General features: G+C 45.5%; 1 protein-coding gene across 1 annotated transcript; it reads right to left on the bottom strand.

The window, feature by feature from the left end:
• Positions 1–9,930: 9,930 nt before the first annotated feature.
• On the bottom strand, positions 9,931–18,624 carry LOC115097580 (phospholipase A and acyltransferase 2-like). Its single transcript, XM_029613516.1, is given in 5 exon segments — positions 9,931–10,050; positions 10,052–10,162; positions 10,164–10,228; positions 10,572–10,674; positions 18,477–18,624. Coding segments are annotated over 5 exon segments (414 nt in total). The 5' UTR covers positions 18,492–18,624.
• Positions 18,625–24,043: the final 5,419 nt, after the last annotated feature.

Below are 24,043 nucleotides of genomic sequence, written 5' to 3'. Positions count from 1 at the left end.
AAGTTGTAAACTCATGGAGAACGTCTATAGATCCTGTCCAAAGTAAAAAAATATCATCAATATATCTTCTCCATACAGGTATATATTGACTGAAAGGATTATTTGTGTGAATCCAGTTGTCTTCAAAATATCCCATGTACAGATTGGCTATATCTGGGGCCATCGTGGCACCCATAGCGGTGCCACAAATCTGTTGATAATATGTGCCCTCCCATGCGAAAAATTTTTTTGTTAAAGCTAACCGTGTAAGAGCTTCCAAAAAAGATGAGGGAATCCGGTGTGGTCGTGGTCTCAGTTCAAAAAAAGAGGTGGCGATTTCAATTGCTTGTTCCTGGGGAATGTTTGTATATAATGCTTCCACGTCCAAAGTGACCAACAAAGTGGATGAAAGGTCTACTTGATCATCATGGTATTCTTCAAGAAATTGTATAAGATGTTGAGAGTCATGTATATATGATTTCAATGCAGATACAAAGGGGGCAAGAAAAAAGTCCACAAATTGAGAAAGGGGTTCCAGGAGAGAACCTTTACTCGAAACTATCGGCCGCCCTGGAGGGTTGGTAATATTTTTGTGAATTTTGGGTAAGATGTAAAAAACTGGAACCTGAGAATGTTTGCGGAGGAGAAAAGATGCTTCTTGGGATGTTAAAAAACCGGTTTCAGATCCATGTTTGACCAAGGATTCAATCTCAGTAAAAATAGATTCCGTGGGATTTCCTGATAATACTTTGTAAAACCGAGAATCACTTAATTGTCGTGTGACTTCTGTGGAATATTGTACACGATTCATCAGGACGATCTTGCCTCCTTTGTCTGCTGGTTTGATTATTAGATGTTCCTCAGTGCGTAGGGATTTCAGAGCCACAGCTTCAGCTTTAGTAAGATTGGAATATGAACGCTGACAAGAAAACTGGGACCTAACATCCATTAGAGTCCTTTGGTAAAAAGTCTGAATAATTGCATCTGGGGGGCCAGGAGGGCACCAGGTGGATTTGTTCCGCAAAATGGACAAATCTGGTCCGCTAGGCTGTTGAGCAAAAAAATGTTTAATAAACAATTTTCGGACAAATTTATACAAGGCCACTTCTATTTCAAAAAGATCAGCTTTCGGAGTCGGAATGAAAGTCAACCCTTTATTCAAAATTTGGATTTGACAAGGAGAAAGCTGAATGTCAGATAAATTTAATATCAGAGATTGTGTTGGGCCTGTGATCGTGTCTGACGGGATGGTGGTGGATCGTCTGTCCATGTGCCTCTCCTCCCTCTTGTGAAGCGTGTGCGTCCTCGTCCTCTGCCTAAAAAACGACTCTCAGATGAAAAATCTCTTCTTTGTCCAATGCCCCTGGATTGATTGGCTAAATCATCACCTGAAGATTCATCACTTGCTGAATCAAAAGTAACTTTATTGGGTCTAGATTTTTTCTTTGTTTCGTCCATCCAAGGATAAACGTAGCCTTGGGTATAATCGCGTTCATCATGTTGTATTTTTTCTAATTTGGACTGCTTCAAATCTGAACGGAATTTTTCAATTGATTCAGTTAATTTAGTCAGTTGTTCAGTGTATTTGTCAAGTACAGTGTTTGCACAAAGTTGGTCCTTAATGGTAGTAATTTCCTCTTGAAGTTCTATGTCTTTTTTCTGCGCTGTCTTTATTATCAAATCATAAGATCTAAACTGCATTTATTCAGGATTGCATTCCAATCCTGAATAAAGCCTGGATCTTCATTATATAGATGTGGTGCTTTAATCATCCTCAAACCTCGAGGAATGCGTTGTGACCAACAATATTCTAAGAGAGTGTCAGCATGTAAAGAACCTCTTACAGAACGTCTCATCAGTTTAGAAAGTGATGTCCACTGGTCAGGGTCTGAATGAGATTCAGAGGTGGTGAAAATAGATGGTCTCGCTAAAAGTTCTTGTAACTCAGTTTTGGAGAAACTCAAAGTCTTTAAGGTCTCTACATTGGCCATGCTCATATACTATGACACAGCAACAAAACAAAACAAAAAAAATTTGTTGCTCTGTCTGTAATTCAGACATTGTGCATGGCGGAGATACTCTAGATTTATATGATCCGTGAATACGGTTATTTGATGTTAAGCGCCTTCGAGCCAAGGCCGCCATTCATCAAATGCAAGCTTTATTGCCAAGAGCTCTTTATTGCCGATCCCATAGTTTTTCTCGGCTGAAGAAAATCTTCGTGAGAAGAAGGAACAGGGAAGTATGGCTTTCGAGTCTCCTGTTTGGCTGAACACAGCCCCTACACCCACATCTGAAGCATCAACTTCGACGATAAAGGGCTTGTTGGGGTCTGGATGCCGCAAGCACGGTTCTGTGGAGAAGGCAGTCTTCAATTTCTCGAATGCAGAAATGGCCTCCGCTGACCATTTTGAAGCGTTGGCACCCTTGCGGGTCATTGCAGTCAAGGGTACGGTTAAAGAAGAATAGTTTGTTATAAAGCTTCGATAAAAGTTGGTGAAGCCCAGGAATCTCCTTAGAGCCTTCAGGCTGGTAGGTTGGGACCAATTCTTGATACTTTCAGGTTTGTGAGGGTCCATTTGGAAGCCTTCTTGCGACACTATGTAGCCTAGTAAAGGCACTGAGTCTTTGTGAAATTCACACTTAGAAAGTTTGGCGTACAGCCAGTGTTCGCGAAGACGGTGGAGTACTTGCTTGACATCTGCAATGTGGGTGTCCAAATCCTGGGAGAAGATTAATTGTCGTCCAGGTAGACCACATCATTCTTGTACAGCAGATCCCGCAAGATGTCGTTCATCATATTTTGGAAAATGGCGGGTGCATTGCACAACCCGAACGGCATTACTAGATACTCGAAGTGGCCGTCTCGCGTGTTGAAGGCCGTTTTCCATTCATCGCCACTCCGAATGCGAATGAGGTTGTAGGCCCCCTTCAGGTCGAACTGTGAAAATATCTTGGCCCCTTGCAGCCGGTCAAACAGCTCCGAGATTAACGGCAAGGGGTAATGGTCTTTGATCATGATTTCGTTTAGACATGGACGTAGGGTACCATCCTTCTTCCCCACAAAGAAAAAGCCTGTGCCAGCTGGCGACTTTGATGGTCTAATAAAGCCCTTCTGGAGATTTTCTTCAGTGTATTCCGACATTGCTTTATTCTCAATGGCTGAGAGAGGGTACACCCATCCTTTCTGTGGCTCAGCATTGGGCTTCAGTCTTATGGCACAGTCATAGGGCCTATGTGTCTTTTCCGCACCATTGTTATAGTTATGTTTACTATGCACCCCTGTTTTATGTGAACCAGCACGATGTGACTGCTGTCTCGAATGCCGGTATATAAAAATCTGAAATAAATAAATAAATAAATAAATGTGGAGGAAGAATATCAGCCGCTTCTTTGGAAAATACATCCCCGAAGGATGCATATTGGGGCGGCAGTTCTGGCATCACTGGAGTCGTAGGCATGCAAATGATAGGCGAGATCTCCTTAAGGCACCTCCCGTGACATTCTGGGCCCCAGCGGGAGAGATCCAAGGATGCCCAGTCAAATTGGGGTTGGTGCACTTGCAACCAGGGTAACCCCAGGACGATAGGGTGCATGGCCCTTTCCAGTACAAGGAAGGAGAGCAATTCCGTATGGAGAGCTCCGGTGCAGAGAGTAACTGGTATGGTTTGGCAAGTCATATCACCCGGTAAGGGCTCTCCATGAATGGAGGATAACAGTAGTATATCTTTCAACTTGATGAGGGGACTCTTCAAGTATTCCACTAGACGTCTGAGAATGAAGTTGCCTCCTGCCCCTGAATCCACCAGGGCAGGAGTCTGAACTGTGACTGGTCCGTAGGTCAAGGAGACTGGGAGAGAGAGCGGAGGAAAGAGCGTAGTGAGGCCTAAGAACAGTCCTCCTACAGGACTTAGGCCTGTCCGTTTTCTGGACAAATGGAGCATGTAGAGACATCGTGGCCAGGCTGACCACAGTACATGCAAAGGCCGCGCCTCTTCCAAAGTCTTCTCTCTTTGGAAGTCAAACGACCATGACCAAGTTGCATCGGTTCATCTTTATCAGCAGCAGGGATTACTGGAACCATCTGAGGTGCAGGTATAGCACTAGCCTGTTTCAACCCAGGTAACACCTTAGGCTGGAGTTCCTTCACCTTGTCCCGAAGTCGGTGATCAATCCAAGTGGCCAAGGCTACTAAATCATCCAGCAAGTCAGGTGTTTCATGAGCAGCCAGCTTGTCCTTTACACAGTTATCCAGGCCTCTGAAAAAGAGAGTCTTGAGACATTTGGGGTCCCAGCAGAGTTCTGCCGCAAGAGTTTTAAACTCTATGGCAAATTCAGCCAATGATCTGTTGCCTTGCTTCAATTCAACCAAAGCAGAACCGGCGACAGAAGTTCAAGCAGGGTCATCAAAAATGGATTTAAAATAAGTCCATAAATCCTTCTATGTCCTGCAAAATGGGGGCCTTGCGTTCCCACAAGGTAGATGCTCAAGACAAGGCCCTACCATCCAGGTATGAAAGGATGTAGGTAGTCTTGGAGAGAGCCGTAGGAAATAAAGATGGCTGTAAGGCAAAATGCATGCAGCACTGGTTTAAACAACCCCGGGTCTTCTGGATTTCTCCGGAAAAACGAATTGGAGCCGCCAGTGATATAGCAGTCTTTATGGAAAAAACATTTTATTAGTTTCAGATAAACAAATACAACCAGTACAGTGAGGAAAGGGTCTCTTTAGACCTCACCGTAAACATGAACAAGTAAAAGGAAATGACAGTCCCTTAAATACCCAACCCCCCCACCCACCCCAACCATTACTCCGAGACAGCAAATGTTCCAGCAGTCATGGAAAGAAGACTGAAATCTGCAGTACGTGAAGCCCATCCAAAGAAACCTAAAAAAGGTGGGCTATGTCAAGCAGTGTTGAGAGTTAAACTGCGAGCTCTATGAGGCAGAGACTGCAAATAGGGTTCCCAAATCTTCAGAAATTTCCTCTTGTAAATGGGGGAAAGGTGAAGTGAGAGAGATTCCATATGCATCAGACGGTGGAAGTGATTTCGCCATTGCCAGAAGGACGGTGAAGTCGACTCTCGTCACTGCAGTAGGATCTGTTGTTTCCCCACATAACACGCTTTTTGGAAAAGAATACGTATAAAAACAGTACGTATTGTCCGTAAGGGGAGATAATCAAATAACAGAGCACGTGGAGAGAGTGAAACAGATACCTGCAACAAGCCATTTAAATAGCGTAATACTTGTGCCCAAAATTTCTTGATATATTTACAATCCCAAAACAAATGAGTCAAAGATCCAACGTGAAGGTTACATTTCCCACATAAGGACGAGGGTGTTAACTGAGAGCGGCAGACCGTCAAAGTGGAAACATAGGCTCTCCACAAGAATTTAAACTGCATTTCCCTATAATATTGGTTAGAAGTCACCACTGCAATCGAGTGAAATCCGGTTTTAATCATATTGTCAGCCAATTGGAAATGACGTTCATTTTCCCAGCGGTCCCGCAATAACCGCCACAACCCCTGACCCTCAGCCACCTCAAAATGTTTGTAGTAATGAGAGAGGGAGGGGGGCAAAGTGTGACCCAAAGATAGAAACCTCTCCAACTTATAAAAAGGTTCGGCCTGCACACTCTCAGCTGGCAAAGAGATAACGTAATGTTGCAATTGCAGATATGAAAACACATGGCCTGCAGACAGCCCATAGAGCTCTCGCAGTTCTACCCAAGGGATCATCTTGCCCTGAGTATCCAGTACATGACCCAATAGTGTCACCCCTTTTGAAGCCCAGTGTTTAAACCCTGCCGTTTGGGACCCAGGGGTGAACTCCGGGTTCCCCCCTATGGGGAGAAAATATGCACAAAGCCGGGGAATACCCAGGTATCTAGTGAGATAAGACCAGGCATGGCAAACGGGGGCCACCAAAAGGCCTAGAACCCCAGAAATCGGTAATCGCCGAGAATCTACTTGCAATATAAAGTGTAGGTCATACGGTGCAATAAGAGTCCTTTCTGCTGCTAAATCTACCCAATTAAAGTTCTCTAATATCCAATCCCGCAAGAGACGTAGATTACTTGCCACATTGTAGAGCCCTAGATCTGGGACCCCCAGACTTCCTCTCCCCCAGGCAACTTTAAGGTATGAAAGGGGGACACGTGCTTTCTTCCCCCTCCACAAAAACCGACGGAGAGAGCGTTCCAGCAATGAGAGATCCCCATGTCGAAGGACCAAAGGTATGTTCTGAAATAAGTAAAGCCACTTAGGCAAAATGGCCATTTTAAACAAGTGGACTCGCCCACCCAACGATAAAGGCAATGTCATCCAGAGGTTCAATTTATCCTGTGTATAGGAGAGAAGACCAGGAACATTAAATTGATATAGCTGAGAAATTTGGGACGGGATAATAACACCTAAATATTTAATACTATCCACAGCCCACCGAAGGGGAAATGGGCCATCCCAACCCTCTCGAAGCGTAGTAGGGAATGCCAAGGCCTCCGACTTACCCATTTTCAGTCGCAGCCCCGAAAAACTACCAAAATTCTCAAAGAGTGTAAGAAGTGGGGGTAACGATTTGGCGGGATCTGTGAGGAACACCAAAATGTCATCCGCAAATGCGGCATATTTAAAAGTTTCATTATGAAACCGCACTCCCTTCACCCCCCGATGACCCTGGATGGCAAGAAGAAGAGGCTCTAATTGCAGCAAAAACAATAAGGGGGAAAGCGGACAGCCCTGTCTAGTACCTCTCCCCACTTTAAATTCATCCGACAGATTCCCATTGACCACTATTTTAGCTACCAGGTTAGAATAGAATAATTTGATGGCAGCATGAAAATATCCCTCAAAACCCATCATGGCCAGGATAGTAGACATGTATTCCCAATCCACCCTATCAAAGGCCTTTTCGGCGTCAAAGCTGATGGCCAAATAAGATGTACCCGTCCGCTGACATAAAGTCATCACCACCAGGACTTTCCGAATATTAGTGAGAGCATACCGGCGACGGACAAAGCCCACCTGCCCAGGTTGTATCAAAGTAGGAAGGATAGGGGCCAGCCGGTCTGCTAATATTTTAGCCAACAACTTTTGGTCTTGATTCAATAAGGAAATGGGTCTGTAGGATGCGGCTTCTAGCGGGTCCTTCCCCAGCTTAGGAATGAGAGTGATGTGAGCTAGATTAGTATGCGGGGGATAAGAGCCCTGTAAAACCAGAGAGATGAACATCTTAGTGAGGGGATAATAGAGTCCATAAGGGCTTGATATAATTCAGCAGGATACCCATCGGGGCCGGGGGCTTTATAAGGTTTGGCCGTCCGAATGACTTGTTGTACCTCCCCTTCAGTAATAGGATGGTTGAGTGCCGAGAGCTGATCGGCAGTCAGTCGAGGCAAATTTATTGTAGATAAGAATTTTGCGGAATTATCAAGATTCCGTTGTCCAGTCGTATAAAGGTCAGCATAAAAGCTGCGAAAGGTGGTTAGTATGTCGGCCATATCCGAGGTGACATGACCCATTCGGGTCCGCACTGCAGGAGCAACTCGGGAGCCCCGGTGGATCCTTATGAGATTAGCCATGAGTTTGCCAGGCTTGTCTCCATACTGGAACAGCTTATGTTGATAATAAAGCATGTTTTTGGCAGCCCTTTGATGAAGCAAAGTATTAAGAGCCCCTGTACAGTCCGAAACGCATCTCTATTAGCCTGAGAGTTATGACTGGCCAAAGCAGCCCTCGCCCGACGGAGCTGAGAGCTCAACGTTAAAATTTGATTATCTCTCATTTTTTTCCGTCTAGCCATGTAGGAAATAATGTCCCCCCGAAGCACAGCCTTAGCTGTGTACCAGAACAATGCTGGGTTGTCCACATGCTCCTTATTCAGGGTAGCGTAGTCTGCTCACCGAGCTCGCAAATAAGCGGTAAACTCCCCCTGGAGTCTTTGCCCTGGGATAAAAGTTGTATGGCTTGGAAAACAGGTATTTTTAGGAAGGGAATTCCTTTCCACATCTAGGAGACCCTGCCCACCTGGGATTCTTATTTTTTCATACCATGGAGGGTGAGATATTTCTGGGACTCTGATACTGAGGGACACTTGCATAGATATGAAGAAGTTTTGGAAATCTGAGTCTGGACATGGATGTGAAGGAATAAATATGTATCATGCCAGATAATTTATCTGATGATTTTCTGCAGTAAAGTTTTAAGTTGGAGCACCCAGCCCGAGTGTCCCGCCTGTTTATTCTGCTACCTACATTTATCCAGCTTATGCACTCTGATACAGCACCCACAGAACGAGTCACACCCTAGGATTTGGTCTTTGGAGTCTATCCCCCCTCCCTCATTTGAAGTATATGTGAGGACTTAGCCCCCAGAACTGAATGTGACCCTTGCCTTCCTGGATAATACCAGAAGAGGAATCTATAGCTGTCATATCTCCTCTGCTTCTTCTTTCTTCTAGGGCATGCATAGTTAGGTCCTTCAGTCTCATTTCAAATAGCTTTAGGTCCAGATCCTGCACCATTTTGGTTGCCTTTATCTAGACTGCCTTAAATGTATGGCTTGCCTTACATTTACATATGACCTTCAGAACTGACCACAGTACAACAAGTGAGGTTGCAGCAACAGGCTCTACAGAGACCTTATCTTATCGCCTCCTTCCCTTTATACCTAAGCATTCTTCACTAGCACTGGCTACACCCTTATTACACTGTTTCACTATCTTGAATTCATTAGACACTATCACAGCAAGGTTTCTCTCCTGGTTGGTGCACATCAGCTTCTCTTTGCCCCCTCCCTACACTGTATACCGCTCCCTCAGATATCTGCAGCCCAAACATGTAACTTTGCACTTTATGTACTGAATCTTAACTGTCAACCATTTGACCATTTCTAAAGCTTTCTTAGATCACTTCTCATTCTGTCTACAACCTCGGAGGTATTACTTTCTTGCAGATCTTAGTGTCATTCAAGAAAAAAAAAAAGTTTCCCTCTAACTCTACAGTATCACTCACAAAGCTACTGAACAGAAGCAGTCATTGGACCGATCTCTTGGGCACCCCACTAATCATCTCTCTCTCTCCTCAGAGTGACCTGTATTTACCACCATCCTCTGATGTTTGTCACTCAGCCACTTTCTAACCCAGTCCTTAACCTTGGGACATACCCTCAGACTGCTCGATTTATTCATAAGCCTCTCATGTGAGGACCATATCAAAAGCTTTGTTGAAATCCAACCATATTCAGTGTATGCCCTTGATTTAATTCTCTAGTCGCCCAATTAAAAATATCAATCAAATTTATCTGACAAATCTGTCTCAGTTCCTGCCATGCACTAGATTTGAAATAGTCCACTATTCTTTTATTCAGGAGAGTCTCCATTAGTAATAGTTTTCCCACCACTAACATAAGACTCACCTGCTTATAGTTTGCAGCTTCCTCCATGAATCCACTACTATTTCCAAAGATCTGTTTGAACATCTGATCTGCATCTGCATCTGATCCAGCCCTATGATTTTACCCACTTTCAGTTTTGTTAGTTCAGACCTTCTTAGGAGGTCACATATCACATGGAATAAAAATCATGTTTGAACATTTCTCTCCCATTTGTCTCACTGCATCACACAGTGCAGGGGGCAAAGAGCATCCCCAGGTGTTTCTATTCCTTCTATCTCACTATTTCACATGTCACAGGGATTAAAGTACATCTTCAAACATTTCATTCAATTTAACAAGGGAAAAGCTCTGTATTGCATTCGCTGACCCATGAAGCCCCAAAGATTTCAGTAGGTAAAATAGAATAGAAATTGAAATGAATAAAGTAATTCTTGTTTATACTAAACTCAGGTTTTCAGGGTGGCAAAATAAACAAATGACCATATTTCTTAGACAATGTGAATCAATTCCTTGGATATTCAAAACCTGTTTTGGTGGTCTGAAAATCTGGATTTCAGAAGTAAGATGGGAGAATTCTCACCTGTGCACACTCTGCTTTATTGTATCGAAGCTCCGTCACAAAGTGCTCGCAGTTTCTGCTGTACACACTATAGGGCTGCCTCTCTCCCACCATTCTCCTCAGCCCGCTGAAGGATTTTGTTCACAGGATATGGAGTATATTTCTCATCATACTTGTTGTTAATCCGATAGTTAGAGTTTCCCACAACCTTGGACAGTAGGTCCTTTCCTCACCTCTGCAAACTCAGTCAGGATAGACATGAAGCTAGAAGAGCTTGCTTCAGCAAACTCACCTAAGCACACAGGAAAAAAAGGCCAGAAAAGCATTAGAAAATTGAAAATCCCACTCAGATGCTTTTTTTTAGCAAACTAGAAATTTTATTTTGCAGTTTAAAATTTTACCCCCCACCTCCCCCATCATACTTCCATTCAGTGCATAAGAAAACAATCAACCTTATCCCTTGTGTCATTCATCTCCATGGACTTCAGTACTATCTCCGTCTTAAATATCTTCCCCCCATGTCATTCTCTTCCTTGAGTGCAATGTTGTTCTCCTCTTCAACAACTATTCCTAACACCTTTGTCCTAGAGAATTTACTACAGGACAGTAATTTCCTAACACCCATATCTTCTTACTCGGTGGAGCCAGGTGGATGACGTAGCCATCTCCTACATAAATGGCCCAATGCTGGTAGCCAAAGCGGTCAATTTCAATGAGATCTCCAAGCTTGGGTTCTCTCTGTAAAGACAAAAGAAATCTCTGTTATTCCTGCAGGCCTGATATATGGTGCCTCTGTGATTAGAAAGCATGAAACTCAGAAGCTCCCAACACTTGTCCCTGTCCCCCTCTCCTTTTGCAATTAACTCAACTTTCTTATGTTCAGAGTTAAAATGGTGAGCGCTCTCTAGCTAGAAGAGTCTCCTGGATTACTTTTGTGATGCCTGTTTGCCTTCACTATACTTTAATACTGAGAACTTTCCAGAATGGGGAGGTTCTCAGCCAGCAGTGTCACCTTGGAGTGACAGAGTGGTCCGTCCCCTGTGGGTGGGTCTGTAATAGAAGGACCATAAAGATTGACTCGATGAATCATTGGGAAGACTAAACAATTGGTGAAGATGTGTTGAAAAGACCAAAGAGAACAGCCAAGGGGCTTGGCTCTTCTCTGGGGCTTTTGGATCTCTAGGAGAGGGAGACTATCTCTAAGACTAGTGAAGGGTTGAAAGAAGGAGAAACCTGACTCACAGATCGGGGTGGGGGTGTGGGAGCGCGCCGCTAGTGAGTAATTCAGAGTGACTAAAGGGGATTCTGCAGTGTTTCCTTTGGGGCTGAGAAGATAAAGGCTTTGTTGGGAAGACACTAGGAGGTTCAATTTCAAAAGCCATTTAGATGGATAACTCAAAAGTAATCCATCTAAATGGAAATACAGGCATAATCAGTCACTTATCCAGCTAAATTATAGCCGGATAAATAGTTATCTGGCAATAATTTAGCCAGATACAAAAAAGGGCATCACAGAAGTGTTCCTGGGACTGGTTGAACTTAGCCAAATATCGCATAAATCTGGCTAAGTTATCCAGCCTTGAGGCCAGATATCTTTCTACTTATCTGGATATCTTCAAAAGATATCTGGGTAAGTAGTGCTTTTACTAAACAAAAAAAAAAAAGAAGAAATAGAGGGACCTATGGGCTGATTTCCTCTCTAGCTGACCCCATTAAATATGCCCTCTCAGGCCTTGCATCCCCCCCCCCACCCCACAGCACATAAATAGAAAAATGTGATCGTTGCAGCAGTCCCATCCTCCCACTGCACCCCTCCTCCGACAAACCCTTTCCTAAGAGCAACCGAGGCCAGGCCCTCCCATCCCCCCTCAAAATGTAAATGTGCACCCTTCCACTCCTCCAACACTCCCCCCCCCCCCCCCCCCCCCCGCCGGACCTTCCCCCCCACTTCCCAATGCTAACAAATCCCTCTCGGGAGTGGGGCTGCACTTACCTGCTCCTGGCGAAATCCAATGCAGCTTCTGTCAAGCTGCACTGAAAGCATAAATTACGCTCATATATCCAGATAAGTAGCAACTACACTCAGATATCCGGATATGCCTATTGGGGTCATAGGAGACAAATAGTTGCAAAGTTTGACAATGTGGCTCAGTTCTCCTTTTATAGTAGGCCAAAGCGCACTTGCAATCTATTGAATGGAGGGATTTCTCCCCTTCATGCCCATCGAAAAAAAGTGAAGGAAAATAGTTAAGGGAATTACCATTGCTAACCAAGAAGTTTTGCCCATTGGTAATATTTTTTACGCTTTTCTGTTAAAGGAAGTCTGTAGCTAGGGATTCCCCATGTGTAAAGACTTAGCATCCTTCTTGTTCTCTCAGAAAGCAACACGTATTCTGTAACATGTGTTCTCCGAGGACAACAGGATGCACATCCTCAGGAATCCTTTTATTTCCCTTTGGAGTTAATTTCTCCCAGTTCTGTTGTTAGCTATGAATTAACTGAATGGGGCGCACATGACACAATGACATAGGTTGGGCTGCACATGCTTGCGCAGGAGCCTGCTAAAAACTTCTTGAAGCTTTTAGTAAAATCTTTGCAGCAGGCTCCATCAGATGACATCATCCATGTATGAGGACTTACATCCTGCTGTCCTCAGAAACACCTGTTGCTTTCTTCTGTGCTGGTTACAGTAGGCACTGAGTAGGTGCAACTTAGTATATACTTGGGAGAAAGTGGCTGTTGTGTTATCTTTGTTTGCTAATCTCTTTTCCTTTCTGTAATATTGTTATTATGTTAAAAAAAAGGTTCACTATGGGTTCCTGTTTTCTTATTTCTTTTGGGGGGGTGAGTTTGACGCCTGTCTAGCTTCTCAGGACTTCAATACCAAGAACTTTCTAGTATGGGGAGATTCCCAGGCATTCGTGTCATCTTATAATGACAGGGTAATCCATCCTCTTGTAACAATTGGTCAATCGCGTTCAGTACCATGACTGGCTGCACTCAAGCTAGGATGCTGACGCTGGTGCAAGGAGCCTACAGGCCACCATCAAGACGTAGGCACTGTTCTCCCTGGGCATGCACACGTGTTCCCTAACCTTAAAGGGCCCCACAGCAGGAAACGGGTTCCCAGCATCCAGTGAAGAGGTCAAACACAGCGGGGTATTTAAACCCTCGCTGCACCTCTAGCCAGCACCTTCGCAACAGGTTCTCCTGCTGTGCCTTCTGTGCAGCCAAAATCCCATGACAAGACAAGACAATCCTTCATACCTCACACATACATATACTGTACAAATACAAAAATAATGGTGCCAGAACATTACAACAACCTTTTTATTAGGTACCCTGTTCCTTTCTCCCTCTCCCGCCCTCAACCAACTTAATACATTTCTTGACTAACATTTGAGAGCTAATACTCTCTTCTTCAGGTCAGAATTCAAATAAGCAAAAGATGACAATGCCAGGAAATACAGGATAGTGTGGCTGCCATCAGGGAATCACAAAAGGCATTCGCCTTCATCCCATCACTGGAAAGCCTTTTGTGATTCCCTGATGGCAGCCACACTACCCCACATTTCCTGGTAATGTCATCTTTTGCTCATTTTAATTCTGACCTGAAGAAGACGAGTACTGGCGCTCAAATGTTAGTCAAGAAATGCATTTAGTCCAATAAAAAGGCATCACCTTCTATATATTATTTTATTTGTTAACCTTTTATTTCTGTGCATTCAAGGGGACTAACACAGCAGCCAAACTACTTCCTCCGTACCCAGCACCAGATGTCGCTCTCTGACACACGAGCATACCCACTCTTACTGTTACTCATATATTCAATCAACGAGTGCTTCCACCCCACCCCTCAAACACATGCAGCTTGTAGATAGTCTTACAGATGGTGACTGAGGGACCTTTCCCCTCTGTCACACTCCTTTTTCCCTGACTCACTCCTCCCTGCCTGAGATTAGGCTTGCTTTCACCTTGGGTCCACAGTGCTACTGGCTTCCCAGACAGATCTGCTGACTCCCGGGCCTTCCCGCACACTGCTGCAGTTTATTGTGCTTACATGAAATTATGTTTTATTTTGGCTGCTAGGAGGGCAGAGGGGCCAGACTCCCGGAGCGGGGCAGAGAAAGCAGGACTGTCCCTCCAAAAGGAGGATACATGACTGCCTTATCGAGGGGGAGTTTTGCCCCAATCCTTACATTTACCCTTAGGGTGCACATTTTTTCCACTACGTTGGAGTGAAGGTTTGCCCTCCACCTTTCTTCCTTGTAAGCCTGTGCCAAGGCAGCAAAATCTGCGGAGCTGGCAAATGTCCTGCCCCGTCTACTGCTGCTATCACCACCGCCACCACTGCTCCTGCCTCTCCCCCAAGACTTGGCTACTGTCTCCAGCAGTGATCCTCACAATGAAATAAGAGCAGGGACTAAGCCTGAGTTCACAGACCCTGCACCCTCTTGGATTTTATATTAGCGTGGCCAGCTCAGAGTACTGGAAAAGGATGACACTTGCCTCCAAAAAGGAGAACAAAATGCAAGACAAAAAAAATCGCATTAAATTTGCATATGTAATTAGGATGAATGAATTTGAATACGTGAATATGTTTAAAATTATAACTATAAATATAACTATCAGGCCGATACAGTACAGTGCGCTCCACTGCCGGTGGAGCGCACTGTTATCCCGCGTTTGGACGCGTGTTCTCGATGCGCTAGCTTTACCCCTTATTCAGTAAGGGGTAATAGCGCATCGAAAATGCACATCCAACCCCCCCAAAACTAATAGCGCACACAACATGCAAATGCATGCAAATGCATATTGATGGCCCTATTAGTTATTCCCGCGCGATTCACTAAGTAAAATGTGCAGCCAAGCTGCACATTTTACTTTCAGAAATTAGCGCCTACCCAAAGGTAGGCATTAATTTCTGCCCTCACCAGGAAAGTGTACAGAAAAGCAGTAAAAACTGCTTTTCTGTGCACCCTCCGACTTAATATCATGGCGATATTAAGTCGGAGGTCCCAAAAGTTAAAAATAATTAAAAAAAAAATAATTTTAAATCGGCCCGCGGCTCGCGGGTTGAAAACTGGACGCTCAATTTTGCCGGCATCCGGTTTCCGAACCCATGGCTGTCAGCGGGCTCAAGAACCGACGCCGGCAAAATTGAGCATTGGCTGTCAAACTCGCTGACAGCTGCCGCTCCTGTCAAAAAAGAGGCGCTAGGGATGTGCTAGTGTCCCTAGCGCCTCTTTTTACTGCGGGCCCTAATTTGAATAGTTTTTTTTTCTGAATCGCGCGCACAGGAGAGCGGGCGAGCGCCCGCTCTCCTGTGATTTTTACTGTATCGGCCTGTATATTGTGGAAGATTCTAACCAAGTAATGAAGATTACATCATATTTAGAATTCAGGTACAATAATTCCCTGCTCCATAGAGCTTATCATCTAAGTGGGTTCCTTGCCCATCACTTGCTCTAATTCCCTAGTCTCATAAGCTTCTTAATCTATGAAGGAATCCTTCTTCATCCTCCCTCCCCATCTTCCCCCTTCCAAAATCCTTTCTCTCTCTCTCCCCTGCCCAGTAGTACCAGGTCCTTCAACCCTCCCCATGTCTAGCAGCAGATCACTGCCTCCCTCTCCCTGGCTAGCAACAGGTACAGGTCCCCTCTCCAGAGCACCAGTCCCTCTCTTCTACCTGTCCTCCTCCTTTCCCTGCCCAGTAGCAGATCCCCCTCCTCTTTGCCTTACCCCCTCCCAGCATCAGATCTCTCTCTGTCTCTGGCATACATTCACTTTCTTTCTGACACATTCACTTTCTTTCTGACACAGTCTTCTGCGGTTGTGCTGTGGCTCACGTATTCACTCAGCGAGTGCTTCCACCACCTCCCAGCAGACAGGCAACAACAGCTGACAGCCTTTCCCCTCCCCCAACACACTCTCTGGTTTTGTCCTCAGAAACAGGCCCGGCGTGATTGGGTGTGCATACCGTGCATTTGCACGGAGCGGCACACCTGGGGAGGCAGCGGGCTGGCGGCAGCAGGAGAGGCCACGAGCCAAAGTGGAGCCTAACCAGACGGCAGCCAAAGAAGGAGAGCGCCGGCAGTGGAAGGAAAGACCCAACTTCCGGGTATGGGAATGCATGTGTGCACATCTGGGCACAGCTTCTGCTCCCTCCCCCCTCCCCCCCAAACAGGAAAATGAGCGGAGCTCATCCCACCATGGCCTAATGATAACAGGAGACCATGTATGTGTGTGAGCTTGTGTGTGTCTGAGAGCCTGTTTGTGTATGCATGCATGTGTGTCTGTGTGAGATCCTATGTGTGTGTCTGTGTGCAATATCTGTGTGCGTCTGAGAACTTCTGTGTGTGTCTGTGTACAAACCTGTGTGCTTGTGAATGTGTCTGTGTGGCAGCTTGTGTGTTTGTGTGCCGGTGAGAGCCTATGTGTCACATATAGGCTTTTACAGGCACGCACGCACACACACATACATAATGTACCTGTGAGGGTGAGGGAGCGGCAGCCTGTGTACGTTAGAGAGAGGGAGTGTGTGAGAGAAAATTAATGTGTTATTGTGCATGTGTGTGAGAGAGAAGATAAAATTTGTGCAGTCCTACCTCCCCCAATCCACGACAATAACAGAGTGACTGGAAATCAGATCCCAGGTATGGAGAGCGGATTTTTAAATCCTTATTAGTTTTAATAATTGAGTGTAATTTAATTATTGGGTGTAATTTGATGATTCTGCTCTTTTAAAATATTTTTTTGGTGTTTGGGAAAATTTCGATATTCTAATCATTATATGGTTTGAAATATTTTTATTTTATCAATATGACTTTACTAGTATGATTAATGTTTTATATTTCTTGATTTTATTATTTAAATTTTTTTGAAGAATGGTAATGTTTCTGTTTTTCCATTGTTGCTCTGCATATAGAGGCTGGCTTGTTGTGGGTTCCAGTTCAGTTCTTCTCAGCACAGTTTCTGTTTATACTTTTTCTGATCTCTTCATTCTGTATTTGGTCAGGGACTCTCTGTGTTCTGCATATGTGACCGAGGTGAGGTATTTTGCTAGCATATAATTTCTGTGTAGGGGATCTATAGCAGCCAGGTTTCCTAATAAGAGTTCTAGGCCCTGGTGGAATATGTGCAGTGTTGCCGTTTCATAGATAAGGTTGTTAGGGATGTTCTGGTATGGGAGGTTCACTATATTGTAATGATAATTCTGTTTGTTCATGGCTTTCTGAAGGTCAAACTCACACCCAATATGCCTTACAAAAAGTCTAATTCAATAGGAGCTCCAAGTGTCTTTTTTTGCAGAGTTTTCTGGTTGGCACAAAGCAGTGCATGTAAATATAATATGCATGTTGTAAGTGATATTTGTGCCTCAGAAGACTACTCTTGAATGTTCTTTTTCATGTAAAATTTGTTATAAATACATAATTTAATTTTGTGTGTCTGTAAAGGGTGTGTGTGTGTGTGTATGCAAGGCTGTAAGGTTTGCCTAGGGTACGTAATACACTTCCTTATCCATGGGTTCTGGCCGGGAGGGCTTGTCAATTTTTAAAAATATAGATTGCAGGATGGAACTGGGCTTTATCTGATAGGCCCGGGATAGGCACTGAATGAATCGGGGGCGGGGGGCAGCACAGTAATTTTTCGCACAGGGCAGCAAAAAAATAGCACTGGCCTTGTTGTAAATCCTCTCCTCTGAGCCGTGGCTGCCCGCAGCACTGGCCCCTGCTCTGAAGGCTGCTACTCCTCTCCTCTGAGCCGAGGACCCTGCCCTACCCTTCTTTGTTACAGTGGCTGGCACAGACGTTTTCCCCAATTCACCCCTCCCTTCCTGAGATTAGGCTTGTTTTCACTTTCTCCACCACCGAGTTTTCCCAATGGCCGCGCCGGTATCCCACACAGCCTTGCCGAGTTCTGGCCCTTTCCACACATTGCTTGCAGTCCGCTGTGCCTAGACAATGTATTTTTTTTCATCTGGCACTCCCGGATTAAGACAGAGAAAGCGGGACTGTCCAGGAGAAAGGAGGTTTCATAACTCCCTTATTCTGCGTGGTGGATGGGGACCTTTCTTTATTCTGAAGATCACTCTGAAGATGGGAGCCGAGGACACCAGCGCTGCAGATTTCTTGGAGGCTTGCCCGGGGTGTGGGAGGGAGGAGCAGGGATGGTGACATAATACTGGCATTGAGTCGGTGCTTAGGGGCATCTGCGGATCCAATCCACCCGTGCCAGAACTTGCAGGGAAAATATCCCGGGATGAGAGGTGCAGCACCTCAAATCTGCCCCAGCAGCCGCCTCTCACTTTTTGTTTGACTGGCATGTCAGTGTGGTCTCAGAAAGAAGGAAAGTAGAGAGCGAGAGAGACAGAAAAGAAAAAGAAAAGTAGAGACATGTCAGTGTCCTTTAAGCTCCCCTCCTCCTTCGCTCCCTCCTCCTCATCTCACAGCCAAATATGGGTTTTCAGCATGGCTAACCACTTTATCTCAGCAACACAAGCTTTCAAAAGAATACTTAATAACCCCAAGCATGCTTACTTTGATGGGAGGCATTCTCTGGTCACAATGTAGAGTTCAGGCTGCAGTGAGCTTGGCTTTGCTGCTATTTCTGACTTTTATTTCCTGACAACTTTCTGTTTCCATCTGAGTCATATGAAAACATCCAACGGAAGCATGAGTTAACTCTTTCACATGCCAGAGGAAAGTTTAATCCTGCCCCAGAAGCTCTCCATAGGATCTGAGTTCTAAACAAGCACTGGAAGTCAATGGCTTTGCAATTTTGAATTTTGCCTTAGCATGTTTGTGCCCTGTGGTTTTGTCTGCATTATGCAGCTTCTCTATAGAAGAGTCTGCCAATATAACAGAACAATCCATGGAACCTCACAGTTTTTTTTTTCTCATGTTCCTGTTGTCTAGACCAGCAGTTGCCAAGCACTGGCAAGCGTGTTGCGTGCTACCTGGTCTCCCGCTGGCCTGGCTGCCCTTCCCGCCCTTTCCTCCAGCAAGCGAGAGGCAGACATTCTTCCACTGCGGCCGTTGCGAGCCCATTCAAGCCCGGACAGGAATGGCAGCAGTCTAAATGGAAGCTGGCAACTGCAGCATGGCCTTTTCTTCTTCCCGCCCCTGCGGCCCGGAAGAGGAAACGATGTGCATGGGGTGTGCGGGAAGAAGAAAGGGCCATGCTGCATTGAAAAGTAGCGGCTGCTTTGGCTCCAAGAAGCCGCGCGGGGTCCAGAACAAAATCAGAAGCAGCCAGCGATCAGTAAGGGAGATGGCAGCATTAGCCCACGCAGCCAATGGGATTCTTTTTTCTTGGATGACAGGGCTGGAGGAGGAGGATGCTGCGACAGGCCAGTGCTAGCTTTTTTGCTGCTCTGTGCGAACAATACTGCTGCCGCCCCTGTTCATTCAGTCCCTGTCCTGGGTCTGTCAAATAAAGCCCAGCTCCCTCCTGCAATCTTTATTTTTATAAACTGACATGCCCCCCCCCCGGAAGCCATGGATAGGGAAGGGTATTAGGTACCCTAGGCAAACCTTACAGCCTTGCACACATGCCAACCCCCTCCCCATACACACACATTCCCACACCCTTTATAGACACACGCGATTAAATGAATGCTTTTATAACAAATTTTACATTAAAAAGAACATTCAAAAGCACAGTCTTCTGAGGCAAAAATATGACTTACAACGTGCATATTTACATGCACTGCTGTGGTGCCAACAGAAAACTTTGCAAAAAAGACACTTGGAGCTCCTATGGAATTAGACTTTTTGTAATGTGTGTTGGGTGTGGGCTTGGCCCTCAGAAAGCCATGAATAAACATAATTACGATTACAATATAGTGAACCTCCCATACCAGAACCTCCCTTACAACCGTATCTATGAAAAGGCAACACTGCACATATTCCACCAGGCCCTAAAACACCAATAAAACTCTTATTAGGAAACCAGGCTGCTATAGATCCCTACACAGAAATTACATGCTAGCAAAATATCTCACCTTGATCACATATGCAGAACACAGAGAGACCCTGACCAAATACAGAATAAAGAGATCAGAAAGTATAAACAGAAACTGTGCCGAGAAGAGATGAACTGGAACCCACAACAAGCCCCAGCCTCTATCTGCAGAGCAACAATGGAAAAACAGAAACATTACCATTCTTCATAAAACATTAGATAAAATCAAGAAAGCTCTCTTCAGTCTGGTGTCTTGCCGAATCGTGGCCTGTCTCTCACCATGTTTCCTCTTCCCAACTGAACTTTCTTTCTTCGCTGGCTCTTTTCTTTCAGTGTTTGGGGTATTTCTTTTGCTGATTCCGCAATATGGCCTTTTCACACAACTTCAGATAACCTTTCTGTACTGTCGTCTTAATTTTAGGAGTATTTGTTAATGCTTCTTCTCATCTGGACTGGCTGTTGTTTTTTATTCTTTGGCAGTATTCCTTCTCTGAACTTGGTTTACTCTTCTTTTCCTTTTACAGATTTCTTCTCTTCTGAATGTTTGATTTCTGGCCTCCAGCCTCTGTAGTATATCATAGCCTCACAGGCATACCTGGTAACTTTTGACTTCCGGTCACCCTGAGATTACCATGGATTAGCGGGGGGCAACTGCACAGTGGGACTGGATGCTCACAAATTTGCTCTCATAAACCCTCTTACATGTTTGCACTTATTTTCACTGCTCATTCTCTCACATTCTCACATGTCCATTTATACCTTTACTTCTGCCATTCTCCCACCAACACATACTCACTCACTAACGTCTCTACCTCTTCCATACACCCATGCCCACTCACTTTCACACCCTTGCTTGCTCACTTGCACTCAGCTCTCTCCTACTCTCCTGTTCACCTACATACACTCTCAGATCTCTTCTTCCTACAGGAATACACACTCACTCACTCTCACAGACATGCGCATTCATTCTCTCTCCCCCCCTTTCAAAACACACTAGCAATAGCAGACTCTAACTTGGGCTCCTGGAGCAGCAGCAACCTCTTCCTTCTCCTCCTGTGCTGCAGAAGTGGACGCTGCCTGTTTCTTACTCCTCGTTTGATGTACAGGCATGAAATCGCCATGTCGATTGGCCAAGGCAAACAGGATGGGGCGGGCAAGTGGCTGGATACAGGAAATAGGCTGTGCAGGAGCAGGTGGTGTCACAAGGAAGTGAAGTTAAGAGTTAAAAAGGTCCGGAGATGGTAGAAATCACTATCTAGTTCCTCCTTTTTCAGCCGCGCAAGATCAATGACGTTCCTTCCTTCTTTCTGGGTCCAAGCAGATTGGCTTTGCTGCAGCACCCGGAGATTTCTGGTATTGGCTCGGAGACCTGCTAATTCTTTTATAATTCCGGAGTCTTTGGAATTTGTTGCCAGAGAATGTGGTTCGTGCAGTTAGTATAGCTGTGTTTAAAAAAGGATTGGATAAGTTCTCGGAGGAGAAGTCCATTACCTGCTATTAAGTTCACTTAGAGAATAGCCACTGCCATTAGCAATGGTTACATGGAATAGACTTAGTTTTTGGGTACTTGCCAGGTTCTTATGGCCTGGATTGGCCACTGTTGGAAACAGGATGCTGGGCTTGATGGACCCTTGGTCTGACCCAGTATAGCATATTCTTATGTTCTTATGTTCTCCAGGCCAAATCTGGAGAGTTCCCAGGTATGCTCACAGGGTACTGTTTTCAGCCTTTGTCCTGTTGTTGTCACTGCTTCCAGCCTTCTCAACTTGAGCCTCATGAACTCACAACTCAACTGAATATGGCTGTTCTTAGGAGCCTCAGGATCAAGTAAGTTTCAGCTTTTTCTAAAATTCTTTATTTAGGGCACCCCTTTACACTTTCCACTATGACACTTCCCCACCAGCAGAGGCCTCCAGTGAGCTCTGTTCCTAGCTACCTGAGTCATCTCTCACTGGTCACCTGATTCAGCTTCTGATGCAGCCTCCTTTCCACTAGGGGTCCTCATCAAGCTTCACCAATAGCCTTGCCAAGTTCTGCCTCACTGCTCACGCCACACCCAAGCTCCAACCCTATTTAACCCTGCCTTGCCAGAAGCTAGATGCCTCTTCATGGAGTCTCCCTTGGCTCTCTGACCTGGCCGCTCTTACCATATTACATGCCTTGTGGCCTCCAGGCCTTCGCTCCTTGTATTGTGGCCTATTTAAGTCTCACCTTGCCTTGTGACCTATCTAGGTCTCACCTTGCCTTGTGGCCTCCAGGCCTTCTGATTCTTTGTAATTTGCTCTGTGGACCTTACCTTGCCTTGTGGCCTCCAGTTCTGCTTCTACTTTGTACCACGCTCTGTGACCTACTCAGGCCTTACCTTGCCTTGTGGCCTCTGTGCCTTCTATCTCCTAGTACCTTGCTGTATGGCCTACTCAGGCCTTACCTCATGTTGCTGCCTCTGGGCCAGCTCTTATCTTAGACTGGTGTTTCCCATCCATGACTGATCTGCAGGTGTAATGTGAGAAAAGATGGATATGAAAAGACGAGGCGCCGGCAGTCTTTCATTTTTCTTCCTTCCTGGCCTGCAGGATGTTCTGTTAGCAGAGGGTGTTGGAGAGTAGTGCCTACCTGCTGTTGCCACTTTCCACTCTGCAAGCTCTCTCTTACAAGACACCCTTGCCTTGTGCTGCTACTTGTTACTATTGCAGAGGCAAGCTGGAAGAAGAAGAAGCAGCAGCAAGTGCTGCTCAGATTTATGCTGGCTCTGAGGGGAGAGTGGGAGGGGAGAAATAGCTAAATGTGGCAAGGGGTGTGGGAAGCAGGAAAGACGAATGTTCCATAAGGTGTAGGACAGAGGGAAGGGAAGGTTGTGATGCCAGGGAGGTGAGTGGCAGGAAGGTAATGATGACAGGGGGTGGAAAAGAGGGAAGATGATGATGACAAGGGCTAGAGGTGTTGGATGATTGGATAAGGAAGATGATGATATACAAGGAGAGGGAAGGGAAGAATATGAAATGCCAGGGGATAGGGAAGATTAAGATGATGATGGTTCCAGAGGGGTGGAAGGAAGGGAAGAGAAAGTGGGGGTAGAGGGAGAAGATGATGATTCCAGAGGTGGAGGGAGAGAGAAGGGAAGAAGGAGATGATGCCAGAGAAGAGGGAAAAGAAGTTGAAGATGCCAGAAGGGTGGAGAGAAAGGGAAGGGAAGAGAAAGTGGTGATGATATCAGGTGGGTGGAAGGAGAGGGAAGAGAAAGTGATAATATTGTCAGGGGGTGGAGGGACAAAGAAGAAAAGTGGTGATAATGCCAGTGGGTGGAGGGAGAGGGGTTGGGGGAGAGGGGAAAAAACAGGTGATGTTAGGAGAAAGGGAAGAGATGGTAGTGATGCCAGAAGGGAAGAGAAAGTGATGATGTCAAGGGAAAGGAAAAGTAGTGATGATGCCAGGGGGTGTGGAGGGAAAGGAAAAGGAAGGTACTCATGGCAGGGTGGTAAGGAAGAGAGAAGAAAGAAGGGAGGATAAGGTGATGATTTTGCTAGGGGTTGAAGGAAGAGAAGGTGATGGTGCCAGGTGTAGGGGTAAAGAAAAGGGAGAGTGATGACAGTAAGGAGTAGAGGGAGAGGAAGCGTGATGATGCCAGAGGTAAGTTGACAGGGAAGAGAAGATGATTGTGAAGGTGATGGTGTTCCACGATGAAATGTCTGTGCCAGGTGTGCCATGACACAAAAAGGTTGGGAATGACTGCCTTAGACCTTGCTCGATGGCTTAATCAGGCCTCTCCTTGCCTAGTGGCCACTGGGCCTTATGCTTACCAGCATAGGGGCCTTCAGTATTGCTGCCTTCCAGCTTCAGTGTTCTTTGTTCTGTGTTGTCTAGTCCTTGGCCGGGCTTGTCCTGGGCTGTTTTGTCTAGCCCTGCTCTTGCCTGGTCTTGTCTTGCCCTGCCCAATCCAGGTCCCAGTATCCATTCCCTATCTTACCTTCCCTGCCTTACCTTGCCCCAGTCTGTATCCAGTCCCAGTCTCTACTCAGTGTCCTGTCCAAGTCTGTATCTATATCCAGTTCTCATCTCTGCTTAGTATCCTGTCCAGTCTTGTCCAGCCTGTTCCAGTATCCAGTACTCAACTCCCTGCCTGTACCATACCTAGATCTCTGCT

This window comes from Rhinatrema bivittatum, chromosome 8 (genome assembly GCF_901001135.1).
Source record: "Rhinatrema bivittatum chromosome 8, aRhiBiv1.1, whole genome shotgun sequence".
Taxonomy (NCBI): domain Eukaryota; kingdom Metazoa; phylum Chordata; class Amphibia; order Gymnophiona; family Rhinatrematidae; genus Rhinatrema; species Rhinatrema bivittatum.
This window is presented reverse-complemented; position numbering and strand designations above follow the sequence as displayed.